Source organism: Anas acuta, chromosome Z (assembly GCF_963932015.1).
Source record: "Anas acuta chromosome Z, bAnaAcu1.1, whole genome shotgun sequence".
Classification (NCBI taxonomy): domain Eukaryota; kingdom Metazoa; phylum Chordata; class Aves; order Anseriformes; family Anatidae; genus Anas; species Anas acuta.
In genome coordinates this window covers 59,462,045-59,483,141 of record NC_089017.1, presented here as the reverse complement: position 1 = coordinate 59,483,141, position 21,097 = coordinate 59,462,045, and the positions used below count along the sequence as shown (strand labels likewise).

The 21,097-nt window shown below is 37.0% G+C and overlaps 1 protein-coding gene across 2 annotated transcripts in view; it reads left to right on the top strand.

The window, feature by feature from the left end:
- Positions 1–19,563, top strand: part of SNX2 (sorting nexin 2) — a 33,082-nt gene extending 13,519 nt beyond the window's left edge. For both annotated transcript variants that reach the window (XM_068666483.1, XM_068666484.1), the window contains exons 3-15: positions 3,867–4,030; positions 5,174–5,240; positions 5,453–5,496; positions 5,593–5,734; positions 7,520–7,598; positions 10,782–10,857; positions 12,140–12,253; positions 12,481–12,574; positions 14,351–14,556; positions 15,397–15,540; positions 18,205–18,285; positions 18,379–18,450; positions 19,071–19,563. In XM_068666483.1, coding sequence (XP_068522584.1) covers positions 3,867–4,030; positions 5,174–5,240; positions 5,453–5,496; positions 5,593–5,734; positions 7,520–7,598; positions 10,782–10,857; positions 12,140–12,253; positions 12,481–12,574; positions 14,351–14,556; positions 15,397–15,540; positions 18,205–18,285; positions 18,379–18,450; positions 19,071–19,121 — 1,334 coding nt within the window. In that variant the 3' untranslated portion in view covers positions 19,122–19,563. The remainder of the gene's footprint in view (positions 1–3,866; positions 4,031–5,173; positions 5,241–5,452; positions 5,497–5,592; positions 5,735–7,519; positions 7,599–10,781; positions 10,858–12,139; positions 12,254–12,480; positions 12,575–14,350; positions 14,557–15,396; positions 15,541–18,204; positions 18,286–18,378; positions 18,451–19,070) is intronic.
- The last annotated feature ends 1,534 nt before the right edge of the window (positions 19,564–21,097 follow it).

Sequence of the window (21,097 nt, the reverse complement as noted above, 5' to 3'; positions counted from 1 at the left end):
TAATAGCCTGCTATTCTTATTATAGAGCTAATGCTTCTTCTCCCCTTCAGAATCTGTCTTGAATGACAATAACCTACTTCTGAAATTAGCTTCTAATACTTTGCTTCTGAACAAGAAGCATGATGTCCTTTTCTTCTCCTGCTCTCTCCACTCACCCCCTTCCACTGCCGTTTCCATTTCACTCTTCTAGATTTATGTAATATGCTGGGTGCATGCAGCCTTGGGGGTGAGAGGTAACAGGAAAGGGCAGCATAAACTCTTCTTCCTAAAATAACTGACTTGCTGCTATCATTCGGACATACTTTTTTTTCCTGTCCATAAATTCTCTCAGGAAAACAGAAGAGGAGGGCTCATAGGCAACACTTCGCAAGACTTGTTAATTCTCAACCAACCTGGAGTCACACAGGTCCAGAAATGCTGGTGTGAACGAAGTCTGCTGTTATGCCAGTTCTAATCCTGCAGTTGCAAGGTGGTGGTCTTTCTGATAGGAAAGCTTTTTGCATTTTCAACTGCTTGTTCTTGCTGCTTCCTCTTACAGAAACAATCCAGCAGAGTAGCTTCAGCTGTTGTCTGAACAGTGGTAGGGGGCTGATCCTGGCTGGATTTCATGTAGTAATCAACTCAACCTGGATCAGTTCATGTTACTAAGGGGTCTGTGGATACAGGTCTGAGAAAGAGGAGTGGTGGGGAAGGTGTGTGTGCCACTGCTTTACCTGACAGCAGTGATGGTTTGACACCTTTAATTCACACTGCCTTTGTGAAGTCGCGTTTTCACAGAAATGTTTTCTCAACTGATGATGGTGAGAGATCGGTGTGGTGTGAATGCCTTCAGTACTTGTGTTATAGTCCTGTCTAAAATTTTAAGGTACAGCAGGGTGATTACTGATGGCTAGTGGTTCGATTTCCAGATGTTTGTGTTGGAACATAGCTGGTGGTAGAAAAAGAGTGAATTAAAGCAGAACGGCTCTATTTATGTATGTGTGCATGTGTCCATATATACTTACATACTTCGGTGAAACAGTCAGTTGAATAAATTCTTATGTATGTTGAATGCTGCTAGCAGACAAATAAGAGAACTACCTCTCTTCAGTATTTAAATGTGGTTCCTCCACCATCTCAGTCTAAAAGCTTTTTTTTTTCCATCTGTGTCAGCATGACTTCCCACCTCATCTGAGATTTTGAACTAAACTTCTTTGTTGTATTAATGGTATATCCTTTCTCTGTGGCATTTGAGGGTAGGAAGGAACAGCAGGATTCTTCAAAAAGATTTAGCAATAAGAATAAAAAAGTGGAAGGAAAGTTATGAGCTTTTCAAGAAAAAAAATATTTGCTCATACTAAAATGCAGAATTTAAAAGGTGCTTGTGTTTAGTTTGAAAGTACTATGTAAATCAATAACCTGAAAATTAGGAAGAAGATTGCCAGCAGGTCAAGGGAGGTGATCCTTCCCCTCTGCTCAGAGTCCTCACCCAGAGTGTTGAGCACAGCTCTGAGCTCCCCAGAGCTACAGGAGAGAGTCCAGGAGAGGGCCTCTAACATGGTAAAGGGCGTGGAGTGCTTGGCACAGGAGCAGAGCCTGAGAGAGCTGGGACTGTAGCCTGGAGAAGAGAATCACAGAATCATTTAGGTTGGTAAAGACCCTTAGGATGGTCCACTCCAACCATCCACCTAACACTGCTGACCCACCACTAAACCATGTCCCTAAGCACCGTGTCCACACAACACTTAAATACCTCCAGGGATGGTGACTCCACAGGCTACAGCACTTCTCTCTGCCACCCCTTCATGGTCACTCTCTGCCCCTGCTCCCATTGGGGTCCTTCCTAGGGATGCCGTCCTTCCCCAACTGAGCCTGTGGGGGCTGCCCACAGGCAGCAGCTCTTCAAGCACTGCTCTTCAAGCACTGTGTGGGCTCCTCTCCACGGGCTGCAGCTCCGGCCTGGGGCCTGCTCCTGCGGGGGCTCTCCATGGGCCGCAGCCTCCTCCAGGCTACATCCACCTGCTCCACCGGGGGCTCCTCCACCCATGGGGGGGCTGCAGCGTGGAGATCTGCTCCATGGGGGACCCATGGGCTGCAGGGGGACAGCCTGCTCCACCAGGGGCCTCTCCCTGCACAGCCCGCAGGGGAACTGCTGCTGCCTGCCTGCCTGCAGCACCTCCTGCCCTCCTGCTGCACTCCCCTGGGGGGCTGCAGGGCTGTTGCTCTATTTTCTCACCCCTCTCTCCCAGCTGCTGTTGCCCAGCAGTTCTTTCCCTCCCTTAACTCTGCTCTCCCAGAGGCCCACCCAGTGTCGCTCATGACTGAGCTCTGGCCAGCAGCGGGTCCCGCTTGGAGTAGCTGGAGCTGGCTCTGCTCTGTCATGGGGCAGCTGCTGGGCTCTGCTCACAAAGGCTGCCCCTGCAGCCCCCTGCTACCAAAACCTTGCCATGCAAACCCAGTATGAAATATTAAAAAAAAAAATAGCCTCGATACTGACCCTTGGGGAACATCACATGTGACTGGCCACCATTCACAATGACCCTTTGGATCCATCATCCAGGTATTTTTTTGTCTAGCAAGTAGTAGTACATCCATCCAAGCCATTAGCAGCCAGTTAGCATACAAAATGAGACTTTTTCACACATGGTGTAACAATTTCAAAAAATTTAAAGTAGATCAGGTCTTTAAAACTGCTCTTTTCTTAACCCTTACATAAGGACTTGTAATACTAATAATAACTTTCAGAACACCAGGCTTTAACAAGGTTGGAAGGAAGGTATCTTATTTTCTCTTGACAATTGAGCAGTTAGATATACAGAAACTGCAAGAACAGCTCTCTTCAATTTGTATATTTGCATAGTAAACCTTTTTGGTAACTGCACAACCTGGAGTGGATCTGCTTTAGTGCCTGAAGCTACGCTTGGTAAAGTGGTTGGAACTTTCTGCAGGGAAGTTTGTAAATGCATCTTGAGATATATCCATATCAAATGATGGTTCTGTGGTCATTATTATCCTTTAGGGAACTAAACTTCTTTAAAATGCACATTTACAAGAACCACAGCATTAGTTAAGTAAACCAGAACTGGAACTTCTCTATACCCAAGAAGTGTATAGTTTACCCACAGTCAAAACCGGTTAATCAAGGAACACGTGCAGGATTTGTAGAGCAGAGATTTAGATCCTCTATTAATACAGATGAACTGTATACAGTCTTAAAGAAATATTGTTTCTAATGAACTGTTGTAAGCCCTAAAGAGGTGGTAGAAAATAAAACTGTTTCTGCTAGTCAGAATGCCTCATCTACTGAAAATACTTTTATTGTATAGATTATGGTCTATTTATAGGTTATCGGTTATTTATAGGTTATTTAATAGATGTAACCTACAAATAGGTTATTTTATAGGTTATGGTCTTGGGGCGGGGGTGCACTGTGGTTCTGTTTTAAACTTCATTTAAAACATACTACTTTGCTTGGTATGTTTGATTGTCAGCCTGTATGAGTAAATAAGCTTCAGGGTACAAAGCCTAAAACTGGCGTAGGTGCTGAAAAAGAGCAGTCTGTAGGATAGAAAAAAAATCACCAGTTTTCACAAAATGTCTTACAGAAATGAATGGCTTCCATGACTGCTTTAAAAGACTGTTTACCTGACAGCATGTGAAAAAAGAATTGTGATATTAATATTACTTTAACCCATTATACATGAGAGTCAAGTATCACATCCAGTTTTAGCTATATATTTAAAGAAATTATCTAGCACAAATGGATGCTATTTACAGGTGATCTTACTAAACTTACATATTGTAATTTTTTAGTGTTTTTTTTTTTATGATGGACATATGTATCAACTACATGAAAACTTATTTGCTAACTCAAAATCTTTACCTAGAAGCCACAGAAGAAGTTTCGTTGGACAGTCCGGAGAGGGACCCAATACTTTCACCAGAACCTACTCCTGCAATCACTCCTGTGACACCTACTACGTTAGTAGCTCCCAGAATGGAATCGAAAAGTGTAACATCCCCTGCCATTTTCGATAGATCCAGAGAAGAGGTATCCAGCAAATTGTAAATTATGGAAATGTTTTGTTTGGTTTTTGAAGGCTATTTTTTTTGTTATGTTGGGGTTTTGTTTTTATTTTTTAAATGATAGTTTCTAAGTTTCAACTCACAGGACCATCCATTGGTAAGGGGAAGTATTAAAAAAATAATCTATTTTTTGGCATTTAAAGTGTGATAGGCATTTGAATATTTAAAATATGAGGAGAATTCCTTAGCCAGGTAACTGTATTGGAGATCGATAGAAATGTTACTGATATATAACTCTTGCTATTGTGTTACAGTTTTTAACTTGGATTTCTGAAGTAATTGTTAATGGGGAAACAGAGAGAGCAGTTTTCAGCCTTATCCTCCATACAGCTGAGGCTGATCGTGGATTTAAGATGGCAGATTACATTTGGTGTTGCATTCAAAGTCAGGGCATTGGCAAATGTCATTCATTCCAGAGTACATCCTCTTACTGGACAATGTCAGGGGCAAACGAGTTTGCAAGCAAGACTTGTCTGTGATTTGAAGATACCTGCTTCCTGAAATGCTTCAAGATGGCATTTTATTCTTATTTTCCTCACCTCCAGCCATGTCACACTGTCTTTTCTGCCATGGTGTTCCCTTAGATCTATGTTCTATCGAACTTAGAAATATTGCATGAAAAGGTCAGGAAATTGTGCATGACTACAAGCAAGTATCTGAAATTCTTTAGCTATCATTTCTCCCCTCCCAAGCTCTTGTGTTACTGATACCATTTGATACCATTTGCTTACAAAAACATTGGGAATGAGAACGCTTTTTTTTTTGAACCATACTATCTGCTGACATTGGAGGAGATAAAAAACAAAGTAATATACCCTCAAGTTAAATATATGCTAAAAGTTGAGGCTAACATGGCTTGAGAAGGGGCTGCCATACTAAAGGCTTTTGCAGGAAGGCTTAAAATTAAAACCAGTATTAGAAAGTATATTCACTTAATGTTGGATGGTGGGTCTAAAACAGATTTTAGTTATACACTAAAGATTAAAGTTATACACAGAAGATTAAGTTATACTTAATCTTCCTGCTATTTCCCCTATACCCTTATCCTTGTACCTGTATATAATATGTTCATGTTATCTTGCTAAATATGGCATATCCTTCTTCCTAGATTGAAGAAGAAGCAAATGGGGATATGTTTGATATAGAAATCAATGTATCAGATCCAGAGAAAGTTGGTAAGTTCCTTCAACCTAGTAAATCAGATGTGGGTAGACTGTCACATTTCTTGAAGAATGTTGTGAGATTTTAGTATTATTTCTTACTCAGTTACCTTTTGGTAACTCTTAATATCTAAATGGAAAGATATGTAATGTATAGTTTAGAACAAAAAGTACATGAAAGGATTAAAGTAACTTGCTCTAGGCTAAGTATTTTAATTTTCTTACAGGGGATGGCATGAACGCTTATATGGCATACAGAGTAACAACAAAGGTAACTAGCGCAAGAAATACTTGCAGATAACTTTATATCGTAGCTAAGTAGATGCATCAGAAAATTGTAACTAAAACTATTATTATTTTTTTTAAGACATCCCTTTCTATGTTTCACAAAAATGAATTCTCTGTTAAAAGAAGATTCAGTGATTTTCTTGGCTTGCACAGCAAATTAGCAACAAAGTACATGCATATTGGTTACATTGTGCCTCCAGCTCCAGAAAAAAGTATTGTAGGTAAGTCTAGTTTCTGTAAGGTTTAACGTATGCATGTCATTTATGTACTGTAATACAAATGAAATATTTTAATACCTGTGTTGTGCTTGTGAAATAAGTTCTAATCTGTGCAGTCATATTCACATGTAAGACAAAGATGGGTCTGAATTCAAGGTTCCCCTAGAATAAAAAACAGCATAATTACTGTTATACCTGGAAGTCAGCAAAATGGTGGGCCTTACTGTAGCATAAGCAAGCACTGGCAGTGACTTAAGAAAATTTCTGTGCAAGAATCTGAAGGTGTAGGTAAGTTAGGAAGACTCACAGACTCTGTAGGATGTTTTCAGAACAACATGAAAGTCATGCTTTAAACGTGAGCTGACTCCCCTTCAGCGCATGACTGGTATTTAGTTCTGTCCAAAAATGTATCGTCCATAGTTTTCTAATTCTGAAGGGATTCTGATTTTAAATAAGGTATCCTAAAGCAGAGAGCTATTAAAACAGCTGAAAGTAAACAAACGTTTCACATCACACACATTTATTTTTAAAGTCTTATTATGAAACATTCTATATCCAGTTTTATGTCATGTGTGTTCTACAAAAGACCTTCATCTGTACATTCTATTACACTGGTTAATGAGGCCTGGAATTCCAAGCTCGATTTTTTTTTTTTTTGTGAGGGGTGGGAGTGGCCTGCATTTGAGGCCTTATTCACAAATTCAAATGGTGAATTACTGAATATCCCGTGGAACAAAAAGGTAAAACTGAGTCGGTGGTGAGCTGGAGTTGAACATTCGTCTCAACCACCTTACTGCTTACGTATCTATTTTGGAAAATCATGTTGTTTTGTTTTGTTTTTTTAATTACTATTTTTAAGAAAACAAACTGGCAGAGAAATAACTTTGGAAACTGCTCATGTGACTGATCACAGAGTACCAATTCAAATATTCAGAGTTTTCTGCACAGAACTCGTAGCTTGAAAAGCACAGAACTGATAGAACGGAAATACACAAGTAGAAATTAGTTCTAAATCATAGCATACCTCTCCTATGTCTTAGAAGATAAGAATGATTTTGAATGTTCAGTGTTTCGTGGTGGTTATGGTAGTACTCTGGTTCCTGAACCGTCTGAGTGTGGGTTTTTAGCATGAAAGATGCTGTTCGCACTCTCACAGTTTTAGAGTTCTTCTGTTTATAAGGTTGAATATATTTCCCATACCACAAGACATCAAGAACTCCACAGTCATTGTTCTTTGACCACTATTGACTTCATCAGAGGAAGTGATGTAAAGCCATGTATATTTTACTCTCCATTCAGTGTGTAGTTGTTCGTATGCTTCAGAATTTTCAGAGCTGGCTAGTTTATGTTAGTTAATTGAAAACGTCTTAGTTTTAGAACGTAGAAGACAATAGAATGAAAATATTGGTAATGAACATACCAATTAATTGGATTGTAACTGAAATTTATTTTCTTATTCTGGTTTATTAGAGTGTTTTCTTATTTTGAACCTGAGTGACTTGTAAGACTCTGATCTTCATTTAGATTGTCTTAAATCCAAATTCAAAAGATCTTTATAGCTTTTAACCACAATAATATGTTACAGGAAATCGCGTATTCCACAGAACTGTTCCTAGAAGACCATGTAGCATGCAATGCTTACATTTTGTCTGTTCCAGAGTAGTATTTGTCATTTTAATTTGACTTAAATACCTGAATTTAGGTGAGCTTTATCTTCTAATTGTATCAGTTATGTTAATGAATTTTATATAATAAAGTAAAATCAATATGATGACATTTTCTTCAAAGGCATGACCAAGGTTAAAGTAGGCAAGGAAGATTCTTCATCTACTGAATTTGTAGAAAAAAGAAGAGCAGCTCTAGAAAGGTAATATATGCATCTAAAACTTGTTTAGCCTCAAGATGACTTTTAAGATACTTTGCGGACTCTGTAACTGGGATCTGGGCCATCTGTACCTAGGTGAATTCTGGAGGGTGCATGCATCTCCTAAATCTTTGTAGAAATGTGTGTAATTCCTATTAATAACTGGAAATGTAGATTTATTTATATATGGGATTAATGCTACATCTTTTCAAGCTGGTAAGTGCTTAGAATTGAGATTGCAGGAATCCGGTAATCAAAACTTTCTTCATCAGTTTGCTTAGGCATTTTGTTATTTAGGAATTAAGTCATTTCAGAAATATGTCTCTTTCATAGAAAGTCAGCTGCTGGGAAGGGAAAAGGGTGAAAGAGACCCTCAGTCACTGGAAACCAAAGTGGTGCTTTGATGACTTGCAATGTGTAGTTGTGACTAGCTGAATTTTGGTGGAAAAAAAAAAATCACCCAGCGCTGGTATCCAGCTAATATTGTTAAAGCATCTCTGCCCCATAAGGGTACTTCTGTAGATACACTGCATCATCCCTTCTTGTTGGCATGGATAAATAAAGATGTTTGAAAGCAACTAGAAAAACTTGTGCAGATATACAAACTTAATTTTAGTATGATTTTATTTTATGCTGTAGCTGTGATTGCATCATTTGAAAACAATATTCCATATAACAACAGTTGTAGTTAAACAGGAAAATTGACAAAAATGGAAGGTTTTAGTTTGTCTCTAGGGTCCAAAAGCTCAAGAACTTCATACATCATCCGTTTGATATGTCTTTTGACATATAATCTTAATCAAAATACATCTCTTTGGAATCATGTTCCTAATATCTTTTTATTTGCTAAGTAATAGAGCATCCAACTGATATTGAACCTCAAAAATCTCAAATACTGATAGGATGTCCCATCTTACAGTTATTTCTCACTGAAAATTGGTATGTGACAAAATTTCCTTCTTAAAATTGCACACAGAAGTTACTGAAGTAGTTCTGTCACTTGGTGTAGAACTGCAAAGCACGTTGTTCATGCTTAAATAAGTGTGTTCCTAAATGAATGGTGCTGTGAGACAAAGATGGAGTAACAGCTGGGATTGGAGTAGATAACTGAGCAGATGCTTCCACATAGCTTTGTCAATAACAAAGATGACTAGTTTCCCCCTGGGTTGCTCGTTTGAATGACTTGGACAAGTTTAATTCATTAACTTGCATGCATGCTTTAAATGCTCATTTGTCACTTATTTGCTAAAGGAATTCTACTGGTATACAAGTTATAATGGATGTTAAGTGTGCCTCCTATACTGGGGAGTGAATTTGTCAGGACTTTTTGATGTTGTTAGGAAGACTTCACACTATTACATCTCTCTTTTTCTTTTTTTTTTCTTTTTTTTTCCCTCAGAAAGACTATAAAAATCTTATCTGGCAAGGAACAACTTTTTCATCATGCCAATTTTAACTGGCTTTTTCTTTCAAAATGAAAGTTACCTGCCTACCATGGTGCTCAAATGGTATTCAAAAGCAGTGGTTTTGTTGTTTGTTCATAAACCTAAGCAAACCATTACTGTGCACCAGAATGTCAAACCAGAGACATCTGCTTCAATTTGCTTCAGTGAGCCCAGAGCTGTGGGGAAAGTGGGCAGCAAAGCAATGTGCCTGATTGAGTTCGCTAAAATTCATGGCCTAGAATATTGAACTTACATACTGCAAGTCTGCCAGATACCCTCAAGCAACACTGCCAGTTGTGTCCAAGGAAAATACTTGAAACCTCCCTTGGACTAAGGGTTATTCTGTAGCAGCAGATTTCTAAAGAAAAATCTCTTCAGCTGCCTGCCATGTCAACTTTAATGTGTTGAGTGTTTGGAAGAGCAGGGAAAAGTTGAGCAATCCATTGAGTGAAATAGTTTCACTGCAACCCTTAGCTTCTTTAGGAAGAAAATAAAAGTATCTGGTTACCATATCTAATGGCAGATGGAGAAAATACACTGTTCGTTGTCAGTGTACTCATGCTTTCAGTTGAGTCCCTTTCTACATTTCTAAGGTCACTTTTTAAGCAATTTGTGAAGGTAATGGGTTGGGTCTGGCAATTCACAGCAGAGGCTTGGGAAAAATTAAGCTTTCCAAAAGGTACAAAGTGCTGTTGATAGTGTTCTGTCAGAATATTTTAATTGGCAACATTATGTACTTAAGCTCACATGACATTTTGAAGTACTACGTTTCTATAAAGCACTAATGTGACACTTTGTCCATAATACCAAAGTCAGTTATGACAAACTTAGAGCAGTTTTTAGTGGAAGAATGCTGTTGAATTGTCACTCTTTAACCCGTGCTTGTTCAATAGTTGTTAGATCAACTGGAAATGCAAAAAAATTGCAAAGGAAAGGAGCTGCATTAATATCACTTCTGAGTGGATGAGTCCTGAAGAACTACTAGGGGTTGAAGGTCTAGTCTAGCCAGAAAATAAGGAGCTCATAGCTAGAACATAATCAGCTCATTTTTTCAAGACTTCATTTTATTCTAAAACAAGTGAGGCAAAATTAGCTGTAACAAAAAACCTGTCTACTGCACTGTGCAAGAATTTTTAAACAAGCTCATCTTTTTGTTGTTGTTGTTGTCTTTTTTTCCTGGCCTAAAGTGACTGTTATTGGAGCAGGAGGATTTCATTTAGCTGTCAAAAATACAAAGTATAATATTTTAACACTTCACAATGTACAGGTATGGCAGATCCCACCTAAAGGAGTTTCTGGTTTAAACAAAGTAGTTTTGAAACCATCAACTTTGCTGTGTTGTTTTATGGTATGCAGTGCATGGGGCTGGATCATTTTTAATCAGAAGGTTCAGGTTTTGTGGCAGCCTAAGACTTCAATGAATGTTCAAACTGCTTAGTGGTGCTAGCCTGTAACTCTTTATAGCCCACAACCTAAGCATATGTTGGAGAAAGGTGTCAGAATGCAGAAGTATGATTTGAACACTCAGCAGAGAGGCAAAAGGTTGAAGGGGCATAGAGACTGAACTGTCCTCTGAGTGTTTAGAGGTGACTTTACAGGAGTGTTCAAGCCCCATTAGATATTGAGGGAGACTGCGTGCTGCCTGTATTGTACCAGTTCTTTAGATGAAGGACACTTTCCAATGCTGTCAGTCACATTAAATTTGTTCTGTTATCTAATATTTTAATTTTTAAAATCATAGGTATCTACAGCGAACAGTAAAACACCCAACCTTGTTACAAGATCCAGATTTAAGGCAGTTCTTGGAAAGTTCTGAGGTATTTAAGTTCTTTAAAGTTCTCCTATTTATTTCTAGATATGGTAATATTCAATATAATATATTATACTCTCTTTCTGTTGAGACCTAATCTCCTAAATTCATGAGAAGTAAAACTAGATTGTACCCTTCATGGGACAGAATTGCAGAAGGCAACCTAGGTAATAGTCTGCCTGTGCCTCTGATAAAACATTGTCTGATAGTGCTGATGAAGCTGTCTGCTTTACAGTGACTTCTCAATTGAGTCAGTCTGTCCAATTTTGAGTGAAGCTTGTCATGCATACGGTGACTATCTGTTATTGAGGTTACTGATAGGTAAATAAGATCAGGAATTAAGGTGACTTGGAGATGGGTTTCTTGCCTCTACAAGTCCAACCTGATGTTTGCTGGGGGGATAATGTGATCACGCTTGCAGCACTGCTGGCCAGGCTAGGAGTTTTGTGAACAGAGGACTTCAGTCAGTAGTGCAGTGAAAGTCTGGCACCTTTCACAAAATTAAATGTTTTGCTAAAGATATTATATACCTCTGTACATGTGTATAGTGGATTTTCTGTAACATTGTCTTTTGGCCAGTGTTGATGTCTTAGCTATGCTAATAAGTTTGAAGCCTCACTACTGACAAAAGCATCACTGATAGATAACTAAAAGTGGTTTTGTCAACACTGCTGACAGGCAAAATATGACACGTGAAAGGTAAATGGTCTGACATGGGAGCCCACCTTGTACAGTGTATTTAGACTAAATTGAAAATAGTATTAAATTACTATTATATTAACCTCTGAGGATTTCTGAATACCTAAACAATACACAGTTCTCTCAATGCTGATGAGGTAGGTTTTGAAATCTGTCTTCCATTGAAAAGCAAAAAATACATCAACGTTTTATGATCAGTATACAGTGCAAATCTTGCATTATAATGAATTACTTCAGATTTTTTTCATCTAATTTATTGTAAATCTAAGCTTCGCTGCTCCTGCAATGGCAGATTGTTCTCTGTAGCATATAGGTGGCTAGTTAGGACCTTTGGCTAGTTCATAATAACTTTGGACAAGTAGGTTGTTTGTTCCATTTAAATGTAAAGATGTAGAAGAAAAGTAAATAGTCTATATTTTTAAGTTTTCCTCTGAGAATGTAAAAGTAGTAAATCTGAGAAATTAGATTCCACTATATTGAAACACATAGGACTAAAGAAAACACTATATCCTTTTCTTTCCCCCTTGTGCCCAGTTAAACCTCCATCCTTTTAACCAGTCTGTTTGCCCTTATTTGTCATTCAATTCCAGCTGCCGAGAGCGGTTAACACCCAGGCTCTGAGTGGAGCAGGAATATTGAGGATGGTGAACAAGGCTGCCGACGCTGTCAACAAAATGACAATCAAGATGAATGAATCGGATGCAGTAAGAGCTGATTTTTCGACTTGAATAATGAGACGAATTAATGAGGCTCAACAATTGCATTTTAAGGCTGTAGAAGGAGAAAATGGGTTATTAATTTGCTTATTGGCTTGGATTCTTAACTGTGTCAGTTGACCACCCTGGCAGTACATGGATAATTTGCTGCTTTAAAACAAGAAATGTTGCTGGTAATCTAATTTGTAATGCTTGACTCTTTCATCTTTTGTCAGTGGTTTGAAGAAAAACAGCAGCAATTTGAGAATCTGGATCAGCAACTTAAGAAACTTCATGCCAGTGTTGAAGCATTGGTCTGCCACAGAAAAGGTAATTTTGCTTTTATGTGGTTGCATGACCTTACGTGCTTAAAACTGTAGGAAATGGTGATGGTCTTAACTACTAAGTAGAGTTATACAGTAAATTTTAATGAAAAAAATCTTAAAATTACACCTGTTACTGTAAACTACTCTTGCACTTTTGGTATGCCTTGTTTAATCTTTATTTTATTGAGAATATCTGTTATCCCTTCTGTTGAACATGAAAGTTAGTTGCATTTTAGTTGTTTTTGTCTTGCAGAGATCTAACAGCAATCTAACACCATATCTAGCAAGTAATTCTACTACAGTAGACATCCATAAACGTATCTCTAGATCTCATGGCAAGATCAGTTTCCTTCCAAGCAAAAAGTTGTTGTATAAATCCATTTAAACATCTCATGATTCAATATTGCTCCAAGTTTAAATTCTTAAACAGGAATTTTTTTTGTTTTGTCCACATAATGACATATCATTAGCTACTGTTAAGATAAACTTTTCTGGAAAGATAACTAATCATAGAACATCAGCTTTGGGCTTGCTTGTATTACAGAGTGCCTGTGAGTTTGTTTTAATGTTTTAACCACCCATGCAGCTGTTTTGTCAAAGATGAACATTAAATAATTAAAAACAACAACGACAAAAACATATATAAAAAAAAAACAAAAAACAACTCTGACTTGTAGTGTGAGCAAGACCATAAATGTGCCTTTTTACCTTACTGCATCAAGACAAAATTTTGAGTAGGCTTGCAAAACTTTATTTTAAAAAGTACACGAAGTTGCTTTTTCACAATCCTCCCAGGAATTATTCTCTGTAGTTAAATAAATAAACAAATATTTGTTCAGATGTCCTCGAGATTAAAGGGTATTTTAAGAATTAATGAAAATGGAAAATAGATACATTTGTTTGCCGTTGATTTGACAGCTGCTTGGAGATTTGAGGAAGCAAGGGTTTTTTTGAGAGATGTATTTAAATTGTAAGTTTTAAATATCTGAAGACGTTTGTTTTTTTTTGCTGGCTTTTTTTTTCCTACAAACATTTCTGGTGTTCTAGTGATTCTGCAAAAACAACGAAGTTAAAAACAAGCCCACACTTTCAGTTCTTAAGTAATTAGATTAAAATACATGTTCAAAGGTCCCTCATAGGAGATAACTTTGTATAGGAAGGCTTGCATGGGATTTGATGAGATAATTGCCTTAGTTAATGGATAAGCTCAAATCTTCAGCTCATAGATGCCAGCCATGCTGGTATGTGTTGTTTTGGTTTTGTTTTTTTGCCTAATGTTTGTCAAAACATGGCAATATATTATGTTTGGCATGATTAGAGGTACTTCAGTCAACAGGACAGTCCAAAAGAAATAAATTCCACTTGTGGTGGTGAAATGCATAGTTTTTTTTTCCACTGTCAGCTTCATGAAACAACTGTGCTGTAAACCAGTTCAGTTTGGTTTGAAATTGTTCTGTAGCTTTCTTAGTTTTTGTTTTATGGGCTTGCATTTTACCTGAATTAGGTCTTTTGGATAATAGTCTCATGACAGAGTAAATGTGACATTAACAGGCTCAGGAAAACATTTGTGGGTGGAGAGTTTTTTGTATACTATTCTCCTAAATGTAGTTTCAATGTGATCTCCTTGTGTATTTTGTCATGAGCTTTGGAAATACAGCTTGCATTTTTCAGTTGGTGAAATTAGGGTTGCAACAGGTAGAGATCTCTGCTCTGGTGATCTATACCATAGAGTAACATAACAAATTAGTTACTTGTACTGAGTGTTACTTCTATATTTCAGAACTTTCAGCCAACACAGCTGCCTTTGCTAAAAGTGCTGCCATGTTAGGTAACTCCGAGGACCACACTGCTCTGTCTAGAGCTTTGTCTCAGCTTGCTGAAGTTGAGGAGAAGATAGATCAGTTACATCAAGAACAAGCTTTTGCTGATTTTTACGTATTCTCAGAACTGCTTGGTGATTACATTCGTCTCATTGCTGCAGTAAAAGTGAGTACTGCTAAGAAAAATATTGGGTTTAGTGTTTAAAGTCCCACTACTAAACTTTGAGGTACAACGTAAATGAATGCTTGTGTGTTTGCACATTTGTTATACAGTTGAGACTAAGTTTTTGTATTAAGTTTCATCCAAATAAAATGAATGAATCTGTGATAGTTATTCCAATGATAAAAATGATTGTTATAACTGAGAATGGATTTTAATTCTGTAATAATAGGATCCAGAAAAAATGTAAATGTTGAACATCTACTTTGAGCAGTACTAATTGTGCACAGTATTTGTGCACACTATGCTATTATATCTAAGCAAGAACATAATTTGGCAATATTTGTTGGATAGCCAAAATCTTCTGTAAATGTGAAACAACTATAATTTGTGGATCTACATTTCATTTAAGAAAATACTGGACTTTAAGTCATACTGTATAGTATAATCAGGTTTTGACATGGGAAAGGAGTGTAAGAATTTTATCCAGAGTTATCTTTGAACTTGCCAAATTGTTGTATCTCTTCCTTTGTCTCCTCTCCCGTTCCTCTGTTGCCCCTCTCTGCCATCATTGTTTGCTTGCTTTGGTAGAGTTTTGGTGGAATGAGGAACAAAAAATAGTTTGGGGCACAGAGGTGTTTGTTCTGAAGGGGCTTGAATGTCCGTTGTACATGGTGTTTAGTTGTGCAAGCGTGCTGTCAAACGAAGTACAAGAAGATGTAGTAGACACAGTGGAGTTTCTTTGAGTATAGTTGTTCCAGTTTTATACAGAAATACCTTCTTATACTGTAAATTTAGATAGCTCTAACAATTCCAGTTGTTTAGTAAATTAATGCATCATTACAGGGTGTGTTTGATCACCGAATGAAATGCTGGCAGAAGTGGCAAGATGCTCAGGTCACTTTACAAAAAAAACGTGAAGCAGAAGCAAAGCTCCAGCTTGCCAACAAACCTGATAAGTTGCAGCAAGCTAAAGATGAGATAAAAGAGGTAAAGTTATCAAACATTATTTTAAAGGTCAGACCCTCTGCATTGACTCATTCATTTTGCATTAATGCACTACGTTATGCCATTTTTATTTAAGCACCACTTACTCATTTGCTGTTTTCCATATTTATTGAAGTTGTTGAAACTAATTTACAGTAAAAATATGCACAATTGTTACTGATTGTAAGATCTGTAAGGCGGTTGAATACTGTCTCTACAGAGTCTGGGAGATGGGAGGAGGGGAACATGGACAAGTTAAATTGCTTCTAATAGTTAACAGATGACTTGGGTAGGCAGTGGAGTGTCTTCTGGCTTTTAAAGCTAAGATCTCACAAAAACTAATGGAGAACTGTTCCCATGTTTTGCTTTATTATGCAGCATATCTAGCCATATATATGTATATATGGTGTGATTTCAGTAAAAATAAACCTTACGTATTGAAGTGTCATAACCTATACACTTTTTCTGTCATGCTTCACTAAGGAAATTGAAGAGGTAGGACAACTTAAATAATTAACATTAATACATTCTGATTATGCACCAGTATTCTCTCATTAAATAATGGGAGAACATCATTTTAGATTTCCAACTCTTATTATGCAGTTATTTTGTTTGGCTTCCTCATTGGTCACTAACCACAATCTGCTTTGTTCTTTCTGCACTTCAGTATATTTTGCATATGGTATTGAAGTTTCTCATTAACTTGGCTTTCTTATTCTTAAAAAAAAAAAAAAAAAAAAGCCTTGTTTACTGGCAAAACTTACTGTCAGTCTTATGTGACCACATTCTTGTTGGTTGGTACTCTTGATGTGACTCATCCATCCACAGTGCTACAAGTGAGCCGACTGCTCAGCCAAAATACTTCCTGAGTGTTGGGAGTAGTAGGAAATAGTGATCCCTTCTCAATCCCAATGTGAAAAGAATTAGCGATGCTGTTCCTAAGAATTTTTTCCTCTTTACTGGATGAGCAGAGAAGGTTGTTAGTAAGCCCTCAATTTGAATCTGCTGGTGAAAAGATTGCTTCCATTTAAATAAACTCAGAGTTGCCAGATTCAGTGGTAGCAGTCCTTGTGGCAGAGAAATTGCAGCTTGAATGTCATCTGTGACAGTTATTTTTTGCAGGAAAAAAAAATTATCCTAGAAATACTGTGTTGAAAAGTGAAAATTCCTACGTGTCAGAAACTATAGGGTGGCAGACCATCAAGCAGTGATAATTTATACTAGACCTGGCATTTGGAGGTGATGAAACAGGGATGGGGGTCCCCTACACCTATAGAGCCTTGCACTGAAATTTCAGGTGCCCCTAGTTGCAGTGGTAGAATGGTACAGTCTTAATCTACCCTTTTCTTGTCTGAGTTTTGTATTGTTTCAGTGATTAGATATATAACTGTTCAGGCTGTGTTTCCCTGAAGCACATCCTGTTACGACATATTATATGGCATCATAAACGTGTATCTGAAAATAAGGGGATTCTGGATAAATGTAAACTAAAGATAAAAATATCAAGATATTTATTGGAACGGGTAGATTGTGTTCATCTCTTAGCACAGCAGTAAATTGATGCTGCAACACAAAATGCCTTTGTGACTAGACAGTACCGCTGGATTGCTGACAAGAACATGTTACGTTGGAGTAAGTTGCTTCCTGGCAGCCTTTTTCTGAGGAAGGTGGCTGTTACTGAGTCACTTAGCTCCCATGATTGGGTTAGTATGTTGAGATGAACAAATACAGTTGCATTTTTGAAATGTTAGCCTAAATGTGTCTGCGGTGTCAGGCTGATGGTCTTTTTCATAGCTACCTACACAAAGGGTTTGAATTTAACAATGTAATAGGTATGTAAAGCCAAGGGCAAAAGCAAGCCTACTAGTTACGAGGCAACGTATAAGATAATGATCTCTTACTGTGTAGCTGGACGTCTCTTCCCATAAACCAAGAACAAATATAAGCTAGTGTCATGTAGTATTTTTACATGAATACCACACTCCCAGTATGGCATAACCCTCAGGCAACATCACTTTATCTGAATTTTCCTTTTATGATCTTACCTGCAGTAGCCTTTCTACTCCTCTTGTATCTTCAGTCACCACTGAAAAAGAGAGTGTGTGCTTTGATTTTAACTGCAAAACAAAACAAAAGGCATTGTGAGCTTATCTGTAATAGAACTATGAGGAAGATAAGGATATGCATAACTGTAGGCAGAGATGTTTGGACCTGATGGTCTTTTCCAACCTAAGTGATTTTATGAAGAAATTAGGAAAGTACAGGGAAGTGACTTCCCAGACTCTCGTATGTTTAGATTCTTCTTATTCTCATATGGTTTAGATTCTTATTAGAGCAGTGTTTGTGAAGGAAATGGCCAATAAAGCTTTAGAGATCCTTTTCCTTTGCTAAACAATCTCTTAAAGATTTTAAGTATTTCTGAGTGACAATACTGAAATATTTGTCATCTACAGGTGTCACTGTGATAGAGATACCATCATTTAATGTGATGTCCTAGTCTACAAATATTTGGAAATTGTTATTGTTAGACTTTCCCTTAAGTATGGAAAAGGACAAACAGGTCCTTTTCAGCTCCTGAATGACTATCATTAATACACGGAAATGTTGAAATATTGATGAACTGAACGGAGAACACAGTTTCATTTCTGCATGTCTTTCCTTTGCCAGTGGGAGACAAAAGTTCAGCAAGGGGAAAAAGATTTTGAGCAGATCTCCAAAACCATTCGCAAGGAAGTGGGAAGATTTGAGGCACGTATAATTCTGAGTATATGGCATTTTTGCTTTAGATAATACTGATGTTCCATGTAAAATTGGTTAATGCCATAATTTATTTATTAACAGAAGGAACGAGTGAAAGACTTTAAAACTGTTATTATCAAGTACTTAGAATCATTAGTGCAAACACAGCAGCAGGTAAGATAAATTTTAAGTTTTGTACAAGTTAATATTTAATGTTACATATTAGGTTAGTTAAAAAAAAAAAAAGATGGGCTGTAAGTGTAGCAGTTCCTAAAACAAAAATAACTACTACTAGTCTGTATGGTATTGGAGAACACAGACTGCAGTTTTCTAGCTATTACTATGCTCATTTGCACAGCTCTAATTCAGGCAAGCAAGGGAGAAGCTCCTGTAGGGATATGGGGAATGGAGCTTCTTGTCTGTTTTCCTTCTAAAACTGAAGTAATACTTGAACTTTTAGACTGGAATAAATTGTAATAAATATGTACTTTGAATTATTGAAGAGGCTTGCACACACTAGAGGTAAAAATAGCAAATTAACCTGGCAAATTCTTTATTACTGTATTCTGTAGTATTTTGCTCAATGTATAATAATAACTGTTGCTTGAGCGAACTTGTATATTTTTTACTTGTATTCTCTTGCATAATGTAATAATGTGAATAGATAATATGATGCATCTGTGTTCTTACTGAATTGAGTGGAGAGAAGTTTGCCACAAGAAGAGGAAGGTATATGTGTTTTCTTTTCCAACGGTTAGTACTTAACAGTGATTTTTTTCCCCATTTTCTTCAAGCTAATAAAATACTGGGAGGCATTCCTACCTGAAGCCAAAGCCATCGCCTAAAAGAAGAATATTCCAAATGACAAGACACTCTGGATGTTTGTCCTGGATAAACCTAAATTCCACAGTGAAATCACTTTAAATCATCCAAATAAACCACTATATATTTTATGAATTAACATGTGGCTTTTTTATATACTACAGCATTTTATTAACAAGCTGCATGTCCTGACCCTCGTTGAAGTGGACTGTGGCATGATGTTCTGCAATACATTGCTGAATTGAACACTATTGTGTCTTAATACTTGCACTAAAATGTGCACTGCAAGGCCAGAAAGCTGATATTTTTGTTCTTTACAATACAATGTTCTGTAGTTCGTTTACCTGATCTTTATGAAACAAATGTAATTGCATCGATTAATGTTCACTCAAACATTCCTGTACAAAATCATGTTTTTGTGATTACAATAATAAAGGGATGTACCTTGTGAAACATTAAACACTGCCTTTGTGTCTGTAGATATTTATTGGTGTTCTCGGAAGTAGTGTTCATAACAATTTCAGATTATATCAAAGGCTGAAGCAAATTTAGTGAAGAATGGTGAAGATGGTATTAAAGAGGCACAGGCAAGTATTTGTGGTAAACTGTTTTGTAATTTTGATTCTCTTTGTTACAGGTATTCTTTTAACTGAAGTTTATCAGTGCCCTGGTAAAATATAATGCATGAATACTCAGAGTCAAAAGACATGCATTAAATGAAATCTCATACAAAGTTTCTGAAAGATTAAGATCACCTGCATGGTCAAATGCTGATGTCCTACTCAACTGATAAATTACATCAATCTTAACCTTGTTGTTAATGGTCTCAGGATTAGTATAATATTAAAATCTTGCAAAAATTGTAATTAGGGGAGGAAGAAAAATCAGCCCTTCAGCTGAAAGTGTTGTAAGATAGTTGTAAGGGCTGCTATTCTACTTGTCTGTGTTTTCCTGAGTAGAAAATACATTTGGAGAGACTGTTCATATCTTCTGTAAGACACTAGAACAGTTAAACATTTTTCTGAAATACAAAACATTAACATTGGAGATGCTACTTTGTCCATTGTCATTTTAATGACATACTGATTTCATCAATGGCATGTATTAACAATATTAACAATTTAACTAATATTAACTGTTACCCGGGTAGTGAGAGGCTGTTGCTTTCAGCTAATCATAAGATGATAAGCACACAGATGTGTATTGCTAATGGTCAAACATAAAGAACCAACCAATACTATTTCTGAACAGACGGGAACATAACATCTTAACATCAGCTGTAAGATCATATAGTCTGACATATGCAACAAAATTAGTAAATACTTTTAAGATTACCATCTTCCATTTTGTCTGTACGGAATTCTGATGACATAGTATTTCTGGGAATTTTCAAGAGATGTTGGACAGACACAGTTATTTGAAAAAATATTTGTCAAGCTTTTAACAAGCATCTTAAAATGCTGAAGTACTAAAACCTTAGGCTTGTAGCAACCTGTGCATCAGTGCTAGTCATTTAACTTGTAACTGATTATAAAAGCTCAAGTACATAGTAAGTTTATAGTGAAGAAACTGATCCACGCATAACTCTACTAAGTGTTATGATATACTTTAGCTTGCAGGGTGCTAATGAAAACTGACAAGCAGCTTGAAATTTGTTCCAAGGTGAATACTTCGAGAATTAGCCTACTACACTTGAATTGGATATGCAAGGCTCAAAATGGGTAAACGTACACATTCAGGATATTTTTTTCCCTTAGTGCTGAGTCTTCCCTTCCTTACCACAGTATCAGAAATAGAATTCAGGATCCAGTTTCTTTTCTCTATGATGGGAGAAGGAATAGCTTTCACATTAGTCTTCTATCAGGAATAGTATGACTTTTTTATCTGCACTAGACAGCTGAAAACAAGGAGTTGTATAGGCTTTTTTTCTGAAAGCCAGAAGCCTGTGGGAGAGCAAAAGTATAATAGCGTTACTGGAGTTCAGTGTCACAGAGGGTTA